This window comes from Typopeltis vanoorti, chromosome 15 (genome assembly GCF_054136105.1).
Source record: "Typopeltis vanoorti isolate ZY-2024b chromosome 15, IOZ_Tvanoo_1.0, whole genome shotgun sequence".
Classification (NCBI taxonomy): Eukaryota; Metazoa; Arthropoda; class Arachnida; order Uropygi; family Thelyphonidae; genus Typopeltis; species Typopeltis vanoorti.
In genome coordinates, this window is record NC_143563.1 from 71,082,102 (window position 1) to 71,102,876 (window position 20,775).

General features: G+C 35.3%; 1 protein-coding gene across 2 annotated transcripts in view; it reads right to left on the bottom strand.

Moving 5' to 3' along the window:
- LOC150098870 (tetratricopeptide repeat protein 21B-like) overlaps window positions 1-20,775 on the bottom strand; it is a 388,504-nt gene that overhangs the window by 323,695 nt on the left and 44,034 nt on the right. For both annotated transcript variants that reach the window (XM_090404953.1, XM_090404951.1), the window contains exons 8-11: window positions 17,275-17,359; window positions 9,744-9,842; window positions 5,024-5,216; window positions 1,631-1,728 (exon numbers count right to left, since the gene is read on the bottom strand). In XM_090404953.1, the coding sequence (XP_090261079.1) occupies window positions 1,631-1,728; window positions 5,024-5,216; window positions 9,744-9,842; window positions 17,275-17,359 (475 nt within the window). The remainder of the gene's footprint in view (window positions 1-1,630; window positions 1,729-5,023; window positions 5,217-9,743; window positions 9,843-17,274; window positions 17,360-20,775) is intronic.

Consider the following 20,775-nt stretch of genomic DNA (forward strand, 5'->3'; position numbering starts at 1 on the left):
AGAATCCTATGGAACTGATAGGAAACTAATAGCTATATTAAGAGATGTTTTCAAGAATGCAGTTGCAGCAGTTAGAATAGGTGATGATTTGGGGAAATGGTTTAGAACAAGCAGAGGTACTAGAGGGGGGGGGGCAATATCACCAAGCATTTTCATTGCACATTTAGAAAGAGCAATGGATAAAATGAAGGAAGGTACAAAAGGAATATTGGTACATGGGATGAGAATTAACAATATGAGATTTACAGATGACATTGTTATTATGGAAGAAGAAGAAAGAGAACTACAAAAAACACTGAAACTGTTAAATGAGGAAGGAAAGAGATTTGGACTTGTTATGAACTTGGTAAAAACAAAGATAATGGTATTTGGTGAGAAGAATATGAAACAAAAGATACAAGTGAATGGAAATGATATAGAAAATGTAGAACAGTCCACATATTTGGGAAGTAAAATGGCATATGATTTGGATTGTAAAAAAGAAATAAAGATCAGGATTGTAAAGGGAAGAACAAATCTGAAGGCCATGGATAACATCTGGAAAAGTAAAATGATCAGCCTGCAAATAAAACTGAGTGCTGGACACATGCATCTTTAGTGGTGTACTGTATGGATGTGAAACATGGGTAATAAATAAGGAATCAAGAAAAAGAATTTTGGCATTTGAAAGAACTTGTTACAGGAAGATTTTAAGAATAGGATGGGTACAGAAAACCACAAATGAAGAGCGCTTTCAGAAGATACAATCAAAGGAGAATCTAATGCAGAAGATTATAAAATGGAAGCTGCAATTATTTGGACACATCTGCAGAATGAGTGAGAACCAGAAGATAAAGACATTCATGTTTGGTATTATGGATGGTGTAAACAGAAGAGGTAGACCATACAGAGAATGGATAGAAGACATAAAGGACTGGTGTGGAATGGATGTACAGAAACTGCGACATTGTGCACTGGACAAAGAAAGGTGGAAGAAGATAGTGAAGGAGGCATTGGACACCAAAAAGCAGTGAGCCCATGTTCGTGATGATGATGAAGCTAAGGAATCTGCAGATATTATATGTTTAGGCCGAGAAAAGGAAGCATTAACATTATCCCAAAAAAAGAGAATTCGGGGTTTTTGTTATTAATTCTATCTGCACAATCTGTTATGTCTGTCAACTGCATTTTTCTTAGCCATTTGCCTCTTTTGCAGGACAGGGTCACTTGTTACAGAAACTCTCAGCTAAAGACATGTTTTAACAATAACTATACAACAGCAGGATTACTCATAGATTTAATGTAATTATAAAGTAAAGACAAATTTTTACATTTTTTGTAGAAATACAAGTCATTTATTATATAAAGTGTAAGTCATTCATCATTGTACAAAGCTTTTATTTGGTTACTGGCATAATGGAAGTCTGATATGTTGCATAGTCACATAAGAGACTTCCAAATATCATATGAGGTATCAATTTCTGTTTTAAGATACCATGAAATCAAAATACCTCAGAGGATTCTTTAATAAGGAAATGTTTTGTTATTTAAATTTTTTTGTGCTTGAAATCTGCAAATATTTATTTTGCTAATATGTAAAGGCATATAAATCAATACTTCTTTTAGTTTTTCACAATAAACACAAACTCACTGATGTCATGCCTGTAGATTTCTGAATTTCTTTCAACAGTTCCAGCTGTTGTCCTGCCAGTTCTAACTGACCTTCTAATATTTGACAAAATATTACACCTGAAAAAAAAAAAGAACAATGTAATTGTTTTAATATGAAGTTGGTGACTGGAGTCAATTTCTTTTCATTTAATTTTTTTTCTTGAAAAAAAACAAAACATAATAACATAATGGGATTAAAGATGATTAAGTCCCATATGCTTTTTCAGGTTCCTCAGAATGTAAATCCTGGCACAGGATTTTTGCAAAAATTTTTCCCTTGTAATTTAGGTCAATAAAATACAACTGCAAGAAGATGGGAAGTAACTACGACAGTGACCAGTACAGGTAGACTTTTAGGCATCCCTGATGATGTAAGTTGTATGACTTATGAAACTTGTCAGGTTTTAATTGATTATTTTTATTAAACTCTTTAACTGCATAATAATGTGGTCTCAATACCAAAAACTTTCCACAGAATACGAGCTGTGATTAATTTATTCAATAACATGTGATTAATTTTAAAACACTACCTCCAAAATTGTGAAAATTCTGTATAACAATCAAATAAAAATGTCTGTGATAATTAACAGGATGGCAGGAAAACTCTATAAAGAAATTTTTAAAAAAAATTCTCTTCCATCAAAAGGATAGAGTGACTAAACAACTTGCTTTCATGAAAATCAAAAATTATGCAGCTTCAGTCTCCTGATGATTTCGATTGGAATCTAATTCAATTTTTGAATCCGATTTTTCTTCTCCAAATTTCTCTTCCACAATCTTAGTCTTTTTTCAAGTATGCTTGCATAAATCTTACTTGGAACATTCATTAAGGAAATTCCTCTAAATTTTTACATTCAATTTTATTTTCTTTTTTAACGATATGTACTAAGACAGCTCTAATCCAATCATCTGAAATTTCACCTTCTGATCATGCCTTCTGAACTATGCAGTGCAGCCACTGTATAACTTTTATACCTCCATATTTGAGCATTTTTAGTCTAATATCATCCACTCCAATTACCTTTCCACATTTCAGGTTTTTGAAGGATTTTCCTATAGCAATACATATGCAGCAATATGTATTGTTGGATTCTGATTATATAGAGATTAGAGTAATTATTATTTGGTTCAGAATCCAACATGATCTTCCATCACAAAGGCTAGACTTGTAAATATTATTTAATGTAAATCACTTGTTTATAATTTAATATTCATATAACTACCTTAATTTTGTCTAATATTTAATTATTTAATCAAGATATATGTATTAATAATGAAGACTGTATTAAATATTATTAAGCTATTTTAGTTATTACTATGTTAATATTATAAGAACTTGTATTTGATAATTTAACTGCACATTAATTGAAATATAAATATTCTTTATTTATTCCTGTTTGTGAAAGTTTAACGTTATGCAATAGCTCAATTTTATTATATTTTGTTTTGTTGTCATGGAGACGCATGTAAGTAAGTGAGCGCGAGAATTGGAACACAACGTGAGGAGAAGGTTTATTAAAAAGAGTTTTAGATCACGAGAACAATTTAGGCGGGAAAAAGAGATATATAAGCGATGAACGCTGGAATTATTAATATATTAAGAGCATTAGAGATTTATTAGAGAGAGATTGGCATTAGGTTGAAATTGGAGCATTCGGCATTCGAAAATCACAGTGCGAAAATAGCGAGTCGGCAAGTCACTCAAGCAGCTAAATAAAGTCTACTAGTCAAGAAGCGGTTAGCTTATAAGTTTCGTAATGACAAATAAAGCTACGGAAGATAGCTAAGTGATTACAGATAGACTAGCGATTACTTGAGTTGAGATTTAATTTCAGGGCCGACCTGTCAAGAACACACAGAATCTTGAAATAAAGCACGGAGTTACTAGAATAGTAGAGGCTGTAAAAATTGAAGTTTATCGTTAGCTGTGCTTAGAATTATAGTGCCTAAAGAATTAATCGAATGCCGGAGGAATGAACAACTGTGCATATAAAACCTAAAGTTAAGGAATTATTGTGTATTGCCTTATTTCATGAGTGATCAGTAGTACTTTATGCAACAACGTTTGTTTATGTGTATTGTGACCGATGATTAATTCAGTTATTTCTTAGAAGAATTTATTTAATGAGTGCCGTTCTTACCGATGTGGATTAATATTCCTATACAGAGAAGTGTGTGAGTTTCATCCTAGAATTTCCCTATACTAACAGTAACTATTTCGGAAATTAGCTGAAGCGTCAATTTAAAGGTGTTTGCTTGTAAGGAGGTGTTATTGTGATTTTATTGTATTTGGAACTTAAGGAACTGTGAGAAGACTGTATTAGAGATAACAAATTTACCATTGTCTGAGTTTGTATGACAGTATTATCAGAAAGGCTGAAGTGTTTATAATATCTTAATTAGTGATTTGATCTTAAGTGTAAAATTTGTGATTTTAAAATTAAATGTTTGTTTTGTTAATCAAAAGTTGTATTTTGCCTGAATCTCTTTTACTGCACCATTCATAAAATATTCGAACCAAAGCGGGTAAAATAAGTAAGTTAAATATACTCGGCCAGTATATATAATAACAATATATATAAAGGAAGGGTAGTTGTGAGTTGGTTTATCTTCAATTCTTGAACTAATTCAGATATAAAGTGGCGAAGTCTTTAAATATAAATTTTCTTTATATTTGAATTAGAAATCAACTAGCAACCTTCTATTTTGTTTAAGAACATCATAGTAAATAACATGTCGGATCCAAGGTATAAATTAAGACGAAGTAGGATCCAACAGTATTGCTGCATATAATCTCTTAAAAATTTTCTACCACCATTCTCTAACTTCTTATTTCATTTAATGCAATACAAATGTTTTAAATCTTAAAGAAAGTCTGTTACAGGTATGAAGTTTGTTAAGTAAAGTTTTGTAAATGAATTTCATACTGTTAATGAATGTACATATAACTAGATCTAGTCTGGCTGGTTTACTGCTCATTTACAGCTCTGCAAAAAAAAAAGTAAAATTAATAAAAAGTCATACAATAATACTAGTCATGTTATATATGTTAAATCATAATAAAGCTAATATCAATTTTGAAAGCACTCAAATAATAATGGAAATGAACTTCTATTTCAGAAAACAGTATCAATGAAAGTTAAAATTTAGAAATTAGTCAGATAAATATATTTCAATTTGATTTAGCATATTTTAATGGTTTCAAGAAATAATATTTTGTGGCAGGACAGCAAATAAAACTACTGAAAGTTATGATGATGGTATCAACAACAAAAAAACTTTTTAACAAGCATACTAATAAACCACTTATGTATAATTCACATTTTAACTCACAACAACAATAATAATAAAAGCTTTAAGCCAGTTACATTACCAATCAAAGCAGAAATACTACTTTCATCCAACTTGGTGGCATTACGATATATTTTAACTGCATCTCTAAGTTTTCCTTGTAAAAGGCATTGGTAACCCATTTCTGTTAAGTACTCAACACTAGAAGAATCAAGACTTGCTGCTTTCTCTGCCAGAATGTAAGTATTTTGAAGAACAGATATATTACGGCCACACTGTAAAATAGAAAAAAATATTTTATGTATAAATGAAATATCATTCACTTAGAATTTACATAAGTTATTATTAAATGAATTATCATCATCATCAATTTCCTGATATGTACAGGTTACTATGATAGTACTACATGATTAAGTGTGCATTATTACTTAATCTTCTATTAACAATTTTCTTCCAAATTAGTCTATCACTTGTCAGCACTTCAATATTATCGTAATTAACATATCAGTCTTCCAAGGTGCTTCTGACTGAACCAATCCACCTAGATCTTGGTCTTCCAATAGATCATCTCCTGACATCTTGGCATCAAAAAACCTTTCCTCTCTCATTCTGTTTAAGTGACCGTACCACCTGAGATTAGCTCTGCAAACACATTCCTGAATGATAACAATCATACTGGAGGTTTAATGGAGTATTAACAGTACTAAGAAAGAATTAACAACTATTTTTATTCTTCCAATATTTCACATCACAGACATCTTCAGGGAGTACAAACTAACACACATACAATACAATACCAAATGAAATGTGAATATAACACTAAAGTTCTATGGGCATTTGTAGGAGGCCTAGTTTGTAAATTGGTCTAAATAAATATCTGTATTTATTTAAATTTATTTAAATCCAGTTGATTTCTGAGGGCAGCTTCAGATATCAAAAGCAATCTTTCTTTTTTAAATTTACTGTGATGGAACATGGTAGTTTTTTCCCCAACAGATCCTGTTGTGATATCCAATGAATGGTCTGCAAGACCAGATTAACCACTGTCATGATTGCAGATATATTGTTTGTGTTTCATCTATGGAAATGATGGCTGATCTACCTGTCTACCTAAAGTATGCCAACCTGCAGGAACATAGGCACTTTATACTCAAGGAGCCAAGAGAGAAGGGAGCTAATCTTTAGTGAAATGGATAAGGATAACAAGTTTTAGGTGGGGCTTAAATGCTATGCAAAAGTTTTATTTTATTAAGGACTTGGCTATTTTTTCAGATGTACCTCAGACAGGGGGATAGTGACAGCATTTCTGAAATCCTTTTAAAAAGATGGATTGGGGGGGAGGGATTATTTTTTAATCCTGTAGGAACTGTAGCCATTGGATACGAAGGTGCTGATGATGATGATTTATGGTTTTAGTGGTACAAGGACAGTAAGGTCATAAAATACATAAGGTAAGACAATCACAAACATCCATGCCTGCAGCAGGATTCAAAACTGAGACCTATTGGTTGGAGAATGGGTATGCCAACCAAGCCAGCTGAGTTTGGGAGGTGGGGGGGGGTTGTGAATGTATTTGTCAGCATGAGTGAGTTTTCTGTATAGAGGAATTACTCTCCTTCCAAAATTACTCTCCTTCCTCTCTTTTTGGAAGGAGAGTAATTCCTTCCAAAAGAAGGAGAAGTATACCTTTGGAAGGAGAGTATACCATTTGGAAGAAGTGTGACTAAAGTGTTCAGGAAGGGTAGACAACTGTTAGCTTCATTTTCCATCATAAACTGGATTCTTAGAAGACTATTGAGATGGAGGAATGAATCTAATGTGTCTGGGCCATAAGGCCAAATAGAGAACACATCATCTAGATATCTTAGCCAGATAGAAGGTCTGAGAGGGACACTGAGTTTATGGCTTATTTTTCAACATTTTCCATGTAAAATTTGGCAATTAGGGTAGGGAGGGAACCCATAGCATTTCCTTCTATCTGTTTGTAAATTTTGTTCTTACAAGAAAAATATCCAAAATTCATGACAAATGAAAATAGATCTAAGATATCAGAAGGAAAACGTTTTTTAAGTGTTCAGGTGTCATTCAAGGAAATAATGGTAAACAGTGAGGTGATGACAAAGTTAACCAATATACAGGGTGTTCGGGATAAATTTGACAGTTTCGTAAGGAAAAAGAAAATCTTCTTTGTATCTATTAAATTTAATGAATTGACAAAAAAACATTACAGGCAGAGTTAATTACAATACTATCAACAAGATTTACTCAAAATAACCACCATTAGCATCGATCACAGCTTCAATTCTGCTTCGGAACCTCGAACAAGCTGATGCTACAGTCTCCCTGGGAAGGGCCGCAAAAACTGTTTTAATTTTATCCATTAACTGGGCTTTTGTATTACTGGAAGTGCGATTGGTGTCTTTTTCAACTGCGCCCCATACAAAATAATCCATGGGGTTAAGGTCTGGGGAGTTTGGAGGCCAAACATTTGGACTGGTGAAGTCGTAGAAATTTTCAGACAACCATTTTTGACTTTTCCCAGAGGTGTGGCAAGGGGCCGAATCCTGCTGCCATACATACGGCCTACCATTGGCTACCCTTGTTATCCAGGGCTTGACTACAGTTAGCAACTCCACGAACAAAGCCCGAATTCCAATGCCAGGGTTCTTCAACACCTGTTCCTGCAGATTTGCGAGGAATTCTGCTGTACGAACGCAATCAGATCGTCTGCTAGGGATCTTTCTTCTTGCTACATCCTCGTAGTCACCATTGCAAGTCTCTAGTTCATGCCTGATTGTTTTTACTGTATTCAGGGAGCATTGGGCAGCAGTCGTAATATCCTTATTTTGATGGCGGGCACGAATCATCATGATACAAGTTATTCTCTTCCATGATTCAGGTGGGTTCCAGCTATCCATCCTTTCTGACATCTTGTATATGAATGAAGAAGGGTCCAAACTTTTAAATGAAGAGAAGTGTGTGTTAATACATGTAACTTACGGAAAAATATAATTAATTATAAATATGTCAAATTTATCCCGAACACCCTGTATCTGTATTATTTACAGTTAGATTTTCAGTAGAGGTTTTAAAATGACCTGTGTGTGGGGGGGGGAGGTAATAGTTTGCTAGCTGTTTTTTTATAACCGGTAGCATGGAAAATCAGTGGCATCTGCTATAAGTCCTGGGAGATGGGGGAGAGGAATTGAGTTTATGGATTTTAGGTAAACTGTATATCTGGTGAGGGAACGAGAACTGAAGGGTTCGAGTTTTTTTGTAATGGCAAGAGGCCAGGAAGATACTTTTTTTTTAAGTAGGCTTTTTAATTTTTTAATCTGCACTTTGGTGGGTTTGTCCATGCGGTTAGCCTAGTGGTTGTGCGCTTCGCAACCATATGCCTAGGGAAGGAGTGTCCTAGGTTCGATTCCCATTGGTGATGTGAGGAACTGAAGGATCTTTCCTTAGCCATAGCCAAGTTAGCCGGTCTTGGGTGTGGAGAGTAGGGTTTTTCCCCCAGTTTATCTTGGGGTTTTTCATCCCACAAAGCAGGCAAACTGGCCTTGAGAACTCAACACTACGGACATAGGATACACCAGGGCATACAGCTGACATCTTATCCTGTGAACGGTTTGAGGTACAATGATTAATAAACCCTTGACACCACAAGGTAAAAGAGGGAAAAGGAAGATGAGATGATGAGATGAGACACTTTGGTGGGTTCGTAATCTAGTGGGATATAGGTAGAGTGTCCTCAGAGAATAATATCCATTTTATAATTGTATTTAGTGGTGTTAAAGACTACCCTTATCCACTCTGATGATAACTGTACTTTCATCTTTCCATAACTTTCTGAAAGCAGCAAGTTAGCCAGAAGATAGATCTCTTTTTTTGGAGGTGAAGATGAGGAAAGAATATTAGCAACATTAAGTCTGATGTTGTTGGCTACTTTGGAAGCCATTATGAATATCTCTTACCATCTGCTTGGTAGAGGGTGTAGCATGATTCGTTGCTCCATAATGCAGCTTTTCAAGCTTCTCCATCCTGTAGTACATGCTTCTTACACCACTGAAGATGATGCTGCATGTTAGTTTGGGTAATGTGGTGCTTGCATATTGCAGTCCAACCATGGAAACCCATGTAGTGAGCCTTGGTTTTGAATGTTTTTGTGATTCATGTTCCAGTCAATGCCTGGAATTCTGCATTGAACATGTCAGCTGACAAATAGCAGTTTTTACATATTATCCTTCGTAGCACCCTACAGTCACATTTATGATGGTGGTGGGTTGTCCACTGCACATAGAACATGCAGTTGACTCCCTGCACTTCCATCTCAGTATGGTATTACTGAATGATGGCCCAATTTGTCAACAATTTGATGAACAGATAGGCCTGCAACATGGCATCCTTACAGCCATTTCATCCAGACACATCATATTCCTCCAATTTATAACAGCTACAAACATGTGACTCATTACATGGCACAATGCACCTTGCCCATGGGGGTGTCCGTTGAATTATTTTCAAGCAGTGTATAAAGATGAGATGTCTGTTAGTAAGAAGTTCATTTGGTGAAATGCAGTTTTATATTTGTTATTTTTAGTCATAGTAAGACTCCACATCAGGAGGACTGTTACAACTTAAGATACAAATGACTATGAAATTTAGTGGCAAATTCCAGCTGTGTGGTTCAAACTATCCAAATTTAAAACTTTTAATGCAAACAGTTCAAACCAAACAGGAGTCAGTTGATACATGCCAAGAGACACTTCATGTTTAAAAATTCCTTTAGTTGTTTTACTTACCACTCTTGAAAATAATTGTGCAGTTTGATGATATAAAAAACAGTTTTTTGGTTCCTGAATGTCAAGCGTCTGAATTAATTCTGATATTTTCTGTGCAGCCTGAAATATAGTAAAAAACTATAAGACTAATTTTTATATCAAGATAATTGTTCAATAGAAAATATCCATAAAAAACAAGGTTATTTTAGGTGCTTGCAACAGGCTTTTTTTATGTAACTATATTTGCTTAGGTTACAAAACTTCTAGTAATGAAAAATACATAATATATATATATATATATATGCTGGATTGTTCAATAAAAAATATCCATTAAAAAAAAAAAGGTTACTTTAGGTTCTTGTAATAGCTTTTTTTTATGAAACTGTACTTGCTTAGAATATAAACTAGTAATGAAAAATACATAAAAAATAAGCTTTTTTTATTCCATTTGGAAGAAAAATGGACAATATTGCCTCTTTTTGCCTATTCTCACTGAAGATGCAAGTAAGGAAAGAGACATTTTTTGAGTCATTAAAAATGTTGGCTGAAGAAAGAAAAAGGGAAAGCTAGTTCTTGTTGGAAACCTAAACAACACAGAAGGAAATGAGTCCCAGACACACAGAAATGTCTTGGAACACATCATCTGGAACAGTCATGGAATTAGTCCTCTGTAATTCTCACATTCAGTTTTATTTCACTTTTTATAAATGTGTTCAAGAGTTCTACTCCAAACATTCGAAATTTGGCTTTCTGACTTTGACTTCTGAATTATGCAGTACAGCCATCGCAAAACTTTTATCTCCATATCTGAGCATTTAAGACTGGTTATTACTATATTATTATGACATGTCCCGAGCAGAAATCTAACAGGTATTTGCCAATATTGTTAGCTTTGCTGCTTTCTCCCAAAATGTTTTGGTATGTCTGACAATCATTTCCTACTCTGCTATTTAGATCCCCAACAAGGACCAACTTTTCCTTTTTCATTGTGTCAGTTGCTTTCTCTAAAGCCTCAAAAAAGTCCACCACTTCTACCCTAGTAGAACCTTCTGTGGAACCATAGGCACAAATAAATCTCATTGTCCAATTCTCCATTCTGATATTTGCCCACATCACTCTACTTGATATTGCTTGCCATTCAAGAAGATTAGCCTTGTATTTTGTATTCAATACTATAGCTACACCTTCTTTTCCCTGATTGTCATTGCCTGAATATAACATTTTGTATTTATGGCTCAGAAAAATCTCACCAGATTTTGTCTTTTTTGTTTCAGTAACCCCTATTATGTCAATCTGGTACTTATCCAATTCCTCAGCTAGCTCCATTTCTTTGCGATTTAGGCTTCTTATGTTGATAGTAATGATCTTGAACTCTGGTGACAAGTTGGAGTGTCTTATAGGATTTGTTCTAGTAGCTGACTTTTTGATGCTTGCCCTGGTTCCCTGGTCAAAATAATGGGAGCCTTGTTTAACGGGATGCCCCCAGCCGGCATGAAATTCTGTCATGTTGTACCATCATTTTTATATTTTGGTTTAAACCAATAAGAATACAATTTGGTCTGCTAAATCCCAAATTGCCAGCCCATCCTCATTCGTTCAGTATTCCAGGTATACCTAACAGGGTGTACCACGAGAAGGTGAGGATGGGACATTAGGTTAGAAGCCTTGGTCAGTTCTCAGCATTCCTTTAAAGGCGACGTGGAGGTCTCCTCTGAGTTATACAGCTTTGACCCTTAGGTATCCCTTGTTGAGCTGTAGGGAAATTTATCCAGAAAAGAAAGTTCAGAAGAAATCCTGTATATTTTTGTTTTAAGGATCTCTAAACATAAATCTCATAACATTTTCATTCTTGCTTAATTAAATAAGTGTTTTTCTATATTTCATTGTTTAAGTGACATTTATTTTTTTAGTCCTTTTGGTATTGTATTTGGTACCCGGGGCAGAGCTGACTACTACCTGGTGCGTCCCCAGGTGGCGGATCGGGGAACAGCCTTCAGATATGGAGGTTAGCTGCGATATAAGCAGAGCAATCTGGTGAATAAGCAGCCGTGGACCAACAGCGACTGAGCTATCAGGGCGTGGGGAAGCAGAAGTGGCAACTCTGTCTCACTTAAAACCTCACAAAGCCCAATGACAACTCGGTGACATGGCGAGTAGTGCCGCCATTAAATAAGTACCTGCTGGGGGTCACCGCCCCTGACATTGGGAAGCAGCATTGTCAGTACTGACACAAAGTTGAAGCCAAATGATGACGGAAAAGCTTGTGATCAGAGATTTGCAGATGGCAATATGATTATATTGTGTACGTCTGTAATACTGCGGAGCAGAAAGCAAACGGAGAAACTACTGCTCTACCTTATCTCCAGAACAACCACCATGGCGAGCAAACCCTTACAATTGGCCCCAAGTTCCCGGCGTCCCTTAAATGGGACAGGGGTGCGAAGAATCTCCGGGCTCAAAATGGTGTCCACTTTTAAAATTCCAACTTGGAATGTCAGAACTCTGTATGAAGCTGGCAAATTAAGAAATGCCACAAGAGAAATGAAGAGGCTGGGCATCCGGATTTTGGGAATTTGCGAGACAAGATGGCCAGGATCTGGAAAGTGTCAACAAGATAATATGACAATGTATTACTCTGGGAATGATGAGAATAAACATCGACATGGTGTAGCTGTAATAGTAGATGAAGAAATCGATAAATCAGTAATAAATTGGATTCCATTTTCTGAAAGGATAATGCTGTTACAACTTAAGGGAAACCCCATTAACATAAATATCATCCAAGCTTATGCACCCACAGCTGACAAAAGTGAAGAAGATGTTGAAGAGTTTTATGAACACCTAAAAGAGATTAAAAACCTAACAAAGAAACATGATATAAACATAGTGATGGATGACTTCAATGCAAAAGTGGGAAGAGGGGATGAAGGAGAAATTGTTGGCGAACATGGCTTTAGGCACCAGAAATGACAGAGGAGATCGCCTAGTCCAATTCAGTCAGGAAGAAGATCTAACAATAGCAAATACCTGGTTTAAACTTCCACCAAGAAGATTGTACACTTGGAAATCGCCTCAAGATAACCAACATAATATTGTCAGAAATCAAATTGATTATATACTGATAAATAAAAGATTCCACAGTAGTATAAAGAGTGCAAAGACTTATCCTGGAGCAAATATCTCATCAGACCACAATCCCATAGTTGCAGAAGTACGTCTTAGATTAAAATCAGCTAAAAAATCACAAAAGAAGAAAAAGAAAATTGATGTAGAAAAACTGAAAGACCCAAACATAAATAAAAGTGCCAAGACAAGACTTAACCTGCGATTACAACAGATTAACATAGAAGAAAATAAAAGTGTGGAATCTCTTTGGAATAACTTAAAGAATGCCATCGTAACAACAAGTATTGAAGAAGTAGGTTATGTGAATAATATAAAACAACAGGAATGGATGACAGATGAGATTCTTTCTCTTATTGATACAAGAAGAATGTATAAAAACAAAGACCTAGCCAGGTATACAGAAACACATAACATCATCAAGAAAAAAATAAAAGAAGCCAAGGAAAATTGGATGAAAAATTTATGTACTGAAATTGAACTGCTTCAGAAACAACATGATAATTTCAATCTGTATAAGAAAATCAACAAAATTTCCGGAAAACTGAGGAAAAAGCAAATAGTGTCTCTAAGAGACGAAAATGGAAAAATAGTTCTAGAAGAAGAGAATAAAGCACAGATTTGGATAAAATATGTAACAGAACTTTTCAATGATACTAGACAGAAGCCTATAAATATAAAAGATAACATTCAAGGACCAGCAATCATGAAATGCGAAATAGAGAATGCTATACAAACAAGTAAAACAGGAAAAGCCAGTGGACCAGATGGTGTGCAAACAGAATTTTTAAAATTAATCGAACCAGATAACATCAAACTTCTTGAAAACTATTTAATAAAGTATATGAAAGTGATGAATTTCCATCAGATTGGCTCAAATCTACATTTATCACTATGGTGACTTCAGACTTATTAGTCTAATGAGCCAAACATTAAAAATATTTTTGAAAGTAATTCAGAATCGCATTTATAGAAAAAGTGAAGAAACTCTAAGTGAAACACAATTTGGCTTTCGGAATGGTTTTGGTACTAGAGAGGCCCTTTTCTGTACCCAAATATTGATACAAAAATGCATAGAAAAACAGAAATCTGTCTTTATGTGTTTCATAGATTTTGAAAAAGCATTCGACAAAGTCAGACACACCAACTTAATAGAAATCCTTCAACAAATAAGGCTAGACGAACAAGACATAAGACTAATAACAAATCTGTATTGGAATCAGTCAGCTACTGTTCAATTAGACAACATTACCACCAGTGATATTAACATCAAAAGAGGAGTGAGACAAGGATGTGTGCTCTCACCACTCCTGTTCAACATATATGCAGAGGTAATCTTTAAAAAAGCATTGGAAGAATGTCCAGAGGGAATCACAATAAATGGAAAGATTGTTAACAACCTACGATATGCAGATGACACCGTGCTAATTGCAGATAACATTACGGATCTCCAAAAACTCGTTGACAGAGTATACATAGAAAGCCAAAGAATGGGAATAAATATAAACATCAACAAGACAAAATACATGATCATCAGCAAACATCCAGCCTCATCAATGAAACTGACACTCAATGGGAAAAATATTGATCAAGTGTCAAGATATAAATATCTTGGTTGCTGGCTTAATGAACGGTGGGATCCAGAAATAGATATAAAGACAAGGATTGAAGTTGCACGGCAGTCCTTCATGAAAATGAGAACACTATTCTGCAATAAAGACCTAAACATGGAAGTCAGATGCCGAATGCTGAAATGTTACGTGTGGTCTATTCTGCTCTATGGAGTTGAAACATGGACATTGAAGGCGACAACCATCAAGAAAATCGAAGCCTTTGAGATGTGGCTATACAGAAGAATGCTAAAGATATCATGGACAGAAAAAATTACCAATGAAGATGTCTTAAAATCCATTGGCAAAGCTAAACATCTTGTACAAATAATCAAGAAACGAAAAACATCATATCTTGGACACACCATGAGAAACAGCAAATACCAACTTCTACAAACTATTTTGGTAGGAAGAATTGATGGCAAAGAAACTAGAGGAAGAAAAAGAATATCATGGTTTGACAACATCAAGACGTGGACAGGAAAGAGCAGTGCACAACTCTCAGATTAGCACAAGAGCGCAGTTTGTTCGCCAAGATGGTCGCTGACCTTCGATAGAAGATAGCACAATAAGAAGAAGAAGGTATTGTATTATTTAGTTCAAACTGTATTTCCACTCACAATTCATAACACTGAGCCTATAGGAAATTAGGATTCAATTATGACAGCTTGTTTAATGGCTGGTTTCCAGGAACCAATTAGATCATAAAAAGTGGGGGGGGGGGGTGGAAAACGACTGTATATCAGCAAAATAAAAAAAAGACAAAAGACAGTTTAAAGTATATTTTATTTTCATATTCTATTTCTTACCATAATCTCTCCCCCTTGCAATACATTTTATCCACTGCATAACAAATAGTTCAAAGCTGTAAGAGTAAAATTCTTCAGGTTGTTTTCAGAACCATTTTCTAACCTTTACTTTGACCTGCTCATAATTTCCAAAATGATATCCTTGAGATATGTCTTCAACTTAGAAAATAATCAGAAATCTAATGGAGCCTAGTCCACAACTTCAAATCCAATATCTGTGATAGCTGTTGAAGTGAACCTGCTCATATGCAGCCTTGCATTCTTAACATGTTCCCCGTGTTCACTGACAGAGTTTGGAATGAGGAATTGTGATAAGATGCTATGTTGCAGACCTATCTGTTCAGCAAATTGCTGATAAATTGGGCATCCCAGGTCAACAATCAGTGATACTATACTGAGATGGAAGTGCAGGGTTCTACGAATAATAACATGTATAAACTCCCATTCATTGACCAACATGTTGAATGCAGAGTTCCAGGCATCGAATGGAACACAAATCTGCACAGAAACACACAAAACGAATTTCTATGGTAGGACCAATATGCAAGCCAATATATTACCCAAATCAACATGCACCATCATCTTCAGTGGTGCAAGGAACATGTACAGTTGGATGTGGAAGCTTGGAAAGCTGAGCTATGGAACGATGAATCACACTAACCCTCCAGTGAACTTCTTTTATCAGAGTGCATAACCCTAACTATGAAATTTGGAGGTGGCAGTGCAACAGTATGGTCCTGTTTTTCCTGGTTTGGCCTCAGACCTCTATTTGTGGTGCCATGAAAGCTGAACTCTGAGAAGTATCTGAATATTCTGGACAATGCAATGCTCTTACTTTGTGGAATTTCTATGGAACTGACCATTGTCTCTTTCAACAAAACAATGCACCATGTTGTAATGCTGCAGCTGCTACTGAACCCTGATCTCAACACCATTGAACAACTGTGGAATGAACTGAAGTATCAGGCGAGGTCAAGGGATGTCCACCCCACAACAGTCCAGAACCTCATTACATGCCTACAGGAAGAATGGTCCAAATTTCCATTGATTGCTATCATACGCTTGTGGAAATTATGCCCTGTAAGATTGCTGCAGTCATTGCAACAAAAGGAAGTTCTACATCTTATTAAGGTGGGTGCCATGGCACCCACCTTAATAAGATGTAGAACTTCCAAGCAGTGTATATCTGGCTATAAAATATGGCCAGATCCATAACATTCTCCATTTTAATCTCTTACTTATACCAAACTGAAGCATTTCAGCTCTATATTTTAGTCATCTATTATGTTCCACAAAGTGTCTCTTGATGTTGCTAGCCACAATTCAAAATATTGCAACCACATATTTACGAATCTGTATGACTCAAATCCAAGCAAGTCGAGGACTTACTGTACTGTCTTCCAACATAAAAGTGTACATCCTTCTTAAGGGGAAGTAATGGGGATTCAAATCCCATTACTCTATCTCATATATTCCATTACTGCTCAATTTTCTCTGATTAAATGCTCAGCTTTCTGTGGAATGATAAAATATTTTAAATGAATGATAAAATGGACCAAAAAATAAACTGGTCATAATTATCTTCTGTATACAACTCATCTGCAAATATACAGTTAACTCTCATTAGAGACAACTCATAGGGATTACAGAAATAGTTTGTTATAGCAGTCAGTCTGTTACAGTAAATTTTCTTTAGCCCAGAATTTTGATTATGGAGTTTTGGTTAGGACCTCACAGTAATTTGTTATAGTGAATCAGTTAGTTATAATGTCTATTAGTTGATCCGAAGAGAGTAAATTACAGACCACTTTGTTCACTGTGAGTTACATGAGGGACTAATGTTCAGTTCACTCATCTCTTCATGTGGCACTATCTGAAACAATATTTTGCCTAGTATTCATTTTATGCAGACGCTTAATTCAAATTTATGAATTAAAACAGAATATTTACATTTTAAAATAAAAAGTAATGTTTTCTGTTTTAAAGAGTAATAACTATTATATAAATTACCTGAAGATAATCACTTTCTCGACATAAAGAATAAATTATAAGAAAACGCTGGGCTTCAAAACAGCCTGAATCCTGGTGCAAAGCTCTGAAATAAAAATTGACACAATTAGGTTGCTACCTCACGTTTTCCTAATTTGGTGTATGGATCGTAATTCTGTACTTGGGTACATGAAGTACTCTCCACACATTTTTCAAATAGCAAATGAGAAAATAAAATCTATATTTTGAAACAAGAATTTTTAGCGTTCTTTTTTGGAATGATAAAAAGACAAATAGTGATGGAGATCTACTGAAGACGAACTTAAAAAAAATTATGAACCTATCAAAACAGAGAAAAGTTAAAAAGAAGGCTAAAAATTAGAAAATCTGTGAAATCTACTCTAGAGACCATACTTGAAGACACTTATACCTCTGAGGCATAAAATGTCCAGTGTGAGATCACTATGATATAGCAGGGTGATGGTCTCGCATTTGATAGTGAAAATAGTCTTCCACCCTAAAATTGGACAAATGGGGGAAAATGGAGTGCTAGAAGTAGATTTTAGCTCCCCTTCTCTATTTCCTTCCAAACTTTTTTTTCTGAAAATAATGTAAAAAACAATATATATATATATAAATTCTTAATATTTTGTCATAAGATTTCATATATTACAGAAAATTGGCCTGTTGTTAACAGCATAGTATTCCAGGGTGGAAAACTATGTACTTTATTGGTGTTATGGAATTCACCAACTCCATCATTTGAAAAAATGACTATGTTCTTTGGTTGGAAAGAATATGGATTCCAGTCCTATCTAGAATACAAGGAACATTTATAACAGTCTGATATGCTTTTCTCCACTCTCTTGAAATGCATACAAAACAGCCTAAGAACACACACACATACACGTGCACACACAAAGACAAACAGTAGACTATGAGAACTAGATTAACTGCTCTATTATTAAATTATACTGCTTGGAAAGAAGTCAATGGACAGACCATGGATAAGGTGTATCATCATGCAATATAATGAGTCATGTGTTTGTAGCCAGTATAAGTTGGAGGAATATGATGCTCGTAAGTCAGCGTAACTATGCTGGATGAAATGTCTGTGAGAAGGGAACTGACAGAGTTTGAAAGAAGCAATGTGATAGGCTGCCATGTTGCAAGTCCATCTGTTCAGCAAACTGTTGACAAACTGAGTCATCCCAGGTCAACAATCAGTGATACCATACTGAGATGGAAGCATGGGGTGTGGGGGGAAACTGCAAGTGCTACCAGAGTGGATGACCCACTACACTCACTGAACACAACCTTAGGGTGTTACAAAGATAATAATCATCATTTGTTGGCTGATACACTGAATGCAAAGTTTCAGATATCGACTGGAACACAAATCTGCACAAAAACATTCAGAACACTCACAAGATGGCTTTCCATGGTAGGACTGCAATATGATGTACAGTGGGACATGAAAGCTTAGAAAGCTGGAGCAACAAATGGAGTGACAAATAGAAACGAAAAAGAACAATAAGAAAGTGAGGATTATGAGTCTGCTACCTTGGTGTTATGAGTGAATTGAGAAGGGGATATGATTGCAGATTAGTGAATGAGAAGATTGTGCAAGAAGAATAGTGTGCAGTTTACAAATGTATGGTGTGAATTTGATGGACAAAAGGAATAGTATATGCATGCATTGGTCAGCTCTACCTGGCCACAAATTATAGGCCTTGTTGACAGAAAAGGATATTTACAGGAATAGAATTAAAGGGTACTGTATTTTCAGGGAAGATAGAAGGAATAGGACAGGAGGTGGGGTATTGCTGATGATACATGTGAAAAACTTCAACCAACAAAATTAGACGTCAAAGAGAATCTTAGGTCTGGGCAGGACTGTCACTATCAGGGCACTCACAACTAATTCTGGCAATCCAATCCACTCACTCCCTCAAGCAAAAATCTAGTCATATTCTAACTAACCATACTCTTACACAACTTTTGGGATCAGTGGATCCCCAAAATCCCAAGTGAACCAAATCTGTGCACAGTAGTCAAGATGCAGCCAAATCATAGCTTATAAAGAGGGACAATAATCTCACTATCTTTACTTGTTAGTGTTTTCCGCTGTCCATGTAATCCTTTGAACTATTTTACCAACTTTTGCAATGTGCCCTCTGATCAACTCTCTGTCCACCATTACTCCAAAGTCTCATCGATTTCCTGCAATCCATTACCATTAATGTGATACTAAGTTGTAACTATTTCAACTGGAAATACATATGACCTTACATTTAGCAACATTAAATTGACAATCATTATACTGTGCCCACAATGCCAATTTTTTTTAAATCATCTTGCAGGATATCTACATCAACTTTATCAATTATTGCCCTCCCTAGTTTTGCATAATCAACAAACCACTGAATAACTCCACCCCCATAATTTTTCCCCATATTATTAATATAGTGGTCCTAGTCCAGAATCCTTGAGGTACACCATTAGTCACCCACATTCTCCTAGATTCCACCTCACCATATACTACTTTGGTGTCTGTCTATTAGCCACTCACCTATCCATGCTGCCAACTTTGTATCCATTCTCATTTGCTCCAACTTTTGTAATAGTTTCCCATGTGGTATTCGGTTAAATGCACTTTGCAAAGTCCATCAGAATCATGGTATAATTATTTCTCCTCATCTAATTCTGCTGTGACTTTATTATAAAGGATTAGTAAATTACTAAAGCCAGACCTGTCTTTTATAAAGTCATGCTGCCTCCACCACAGAACATTGTATTCCTATCCATCTGCTGTAAGATTTTACTTTTAACTAACTTTTCCATTATTTAAAATACTTAATTGGTCTATAATTTTCTACTTCTGTCTTGGAGCCACCTTTATGTAATGGAACTACCTTACCTGTTTTCCACTCCTTTGGAACTTTGCCAGGGCTGAGGCTTAGAGTGAACAATTTCATCAATGGCACTGCAATGTCTCTTACACATTCTCATAGCACAAAGACTTACATGCCATCTAGTACCACTACTGAATTCACATTGATATTTTTCAACATGCTGAGCACCACCTGTTCATCTTTCTCAATTCTGATATTAGACTCTGTCACATCAGAAACTGCAAAATCTCCAACTGAATGATACACCTTTGCAAAGTTATCACTCAACAACTCGACTATTATTTATTTATTTTATGTTATTTTATCATTTAATTTTATTTTTGCTTCTGTCACTTTTCTGCCATCATCAATGTTAAAGTCACCCTTTCATGGTCATTCTTCCTCTTACTAGCTACATAACAAAAAACTCTTTTGGTTATACTTTGGCCAGCTTAGCTTATTTTCTCTCATAATCAAATTTAGCCTTTCTTACCATACTACTCATGCTTCTTCCTTGCACTTTGTACTGATTATGAGTATGTTTGACTGCCTTTTTTTTAATATTCCCTCCACAGTGTTTTCTTTTTTCTGCAACTCTTAATTTTATATCTCTACTCATCCACTTAAC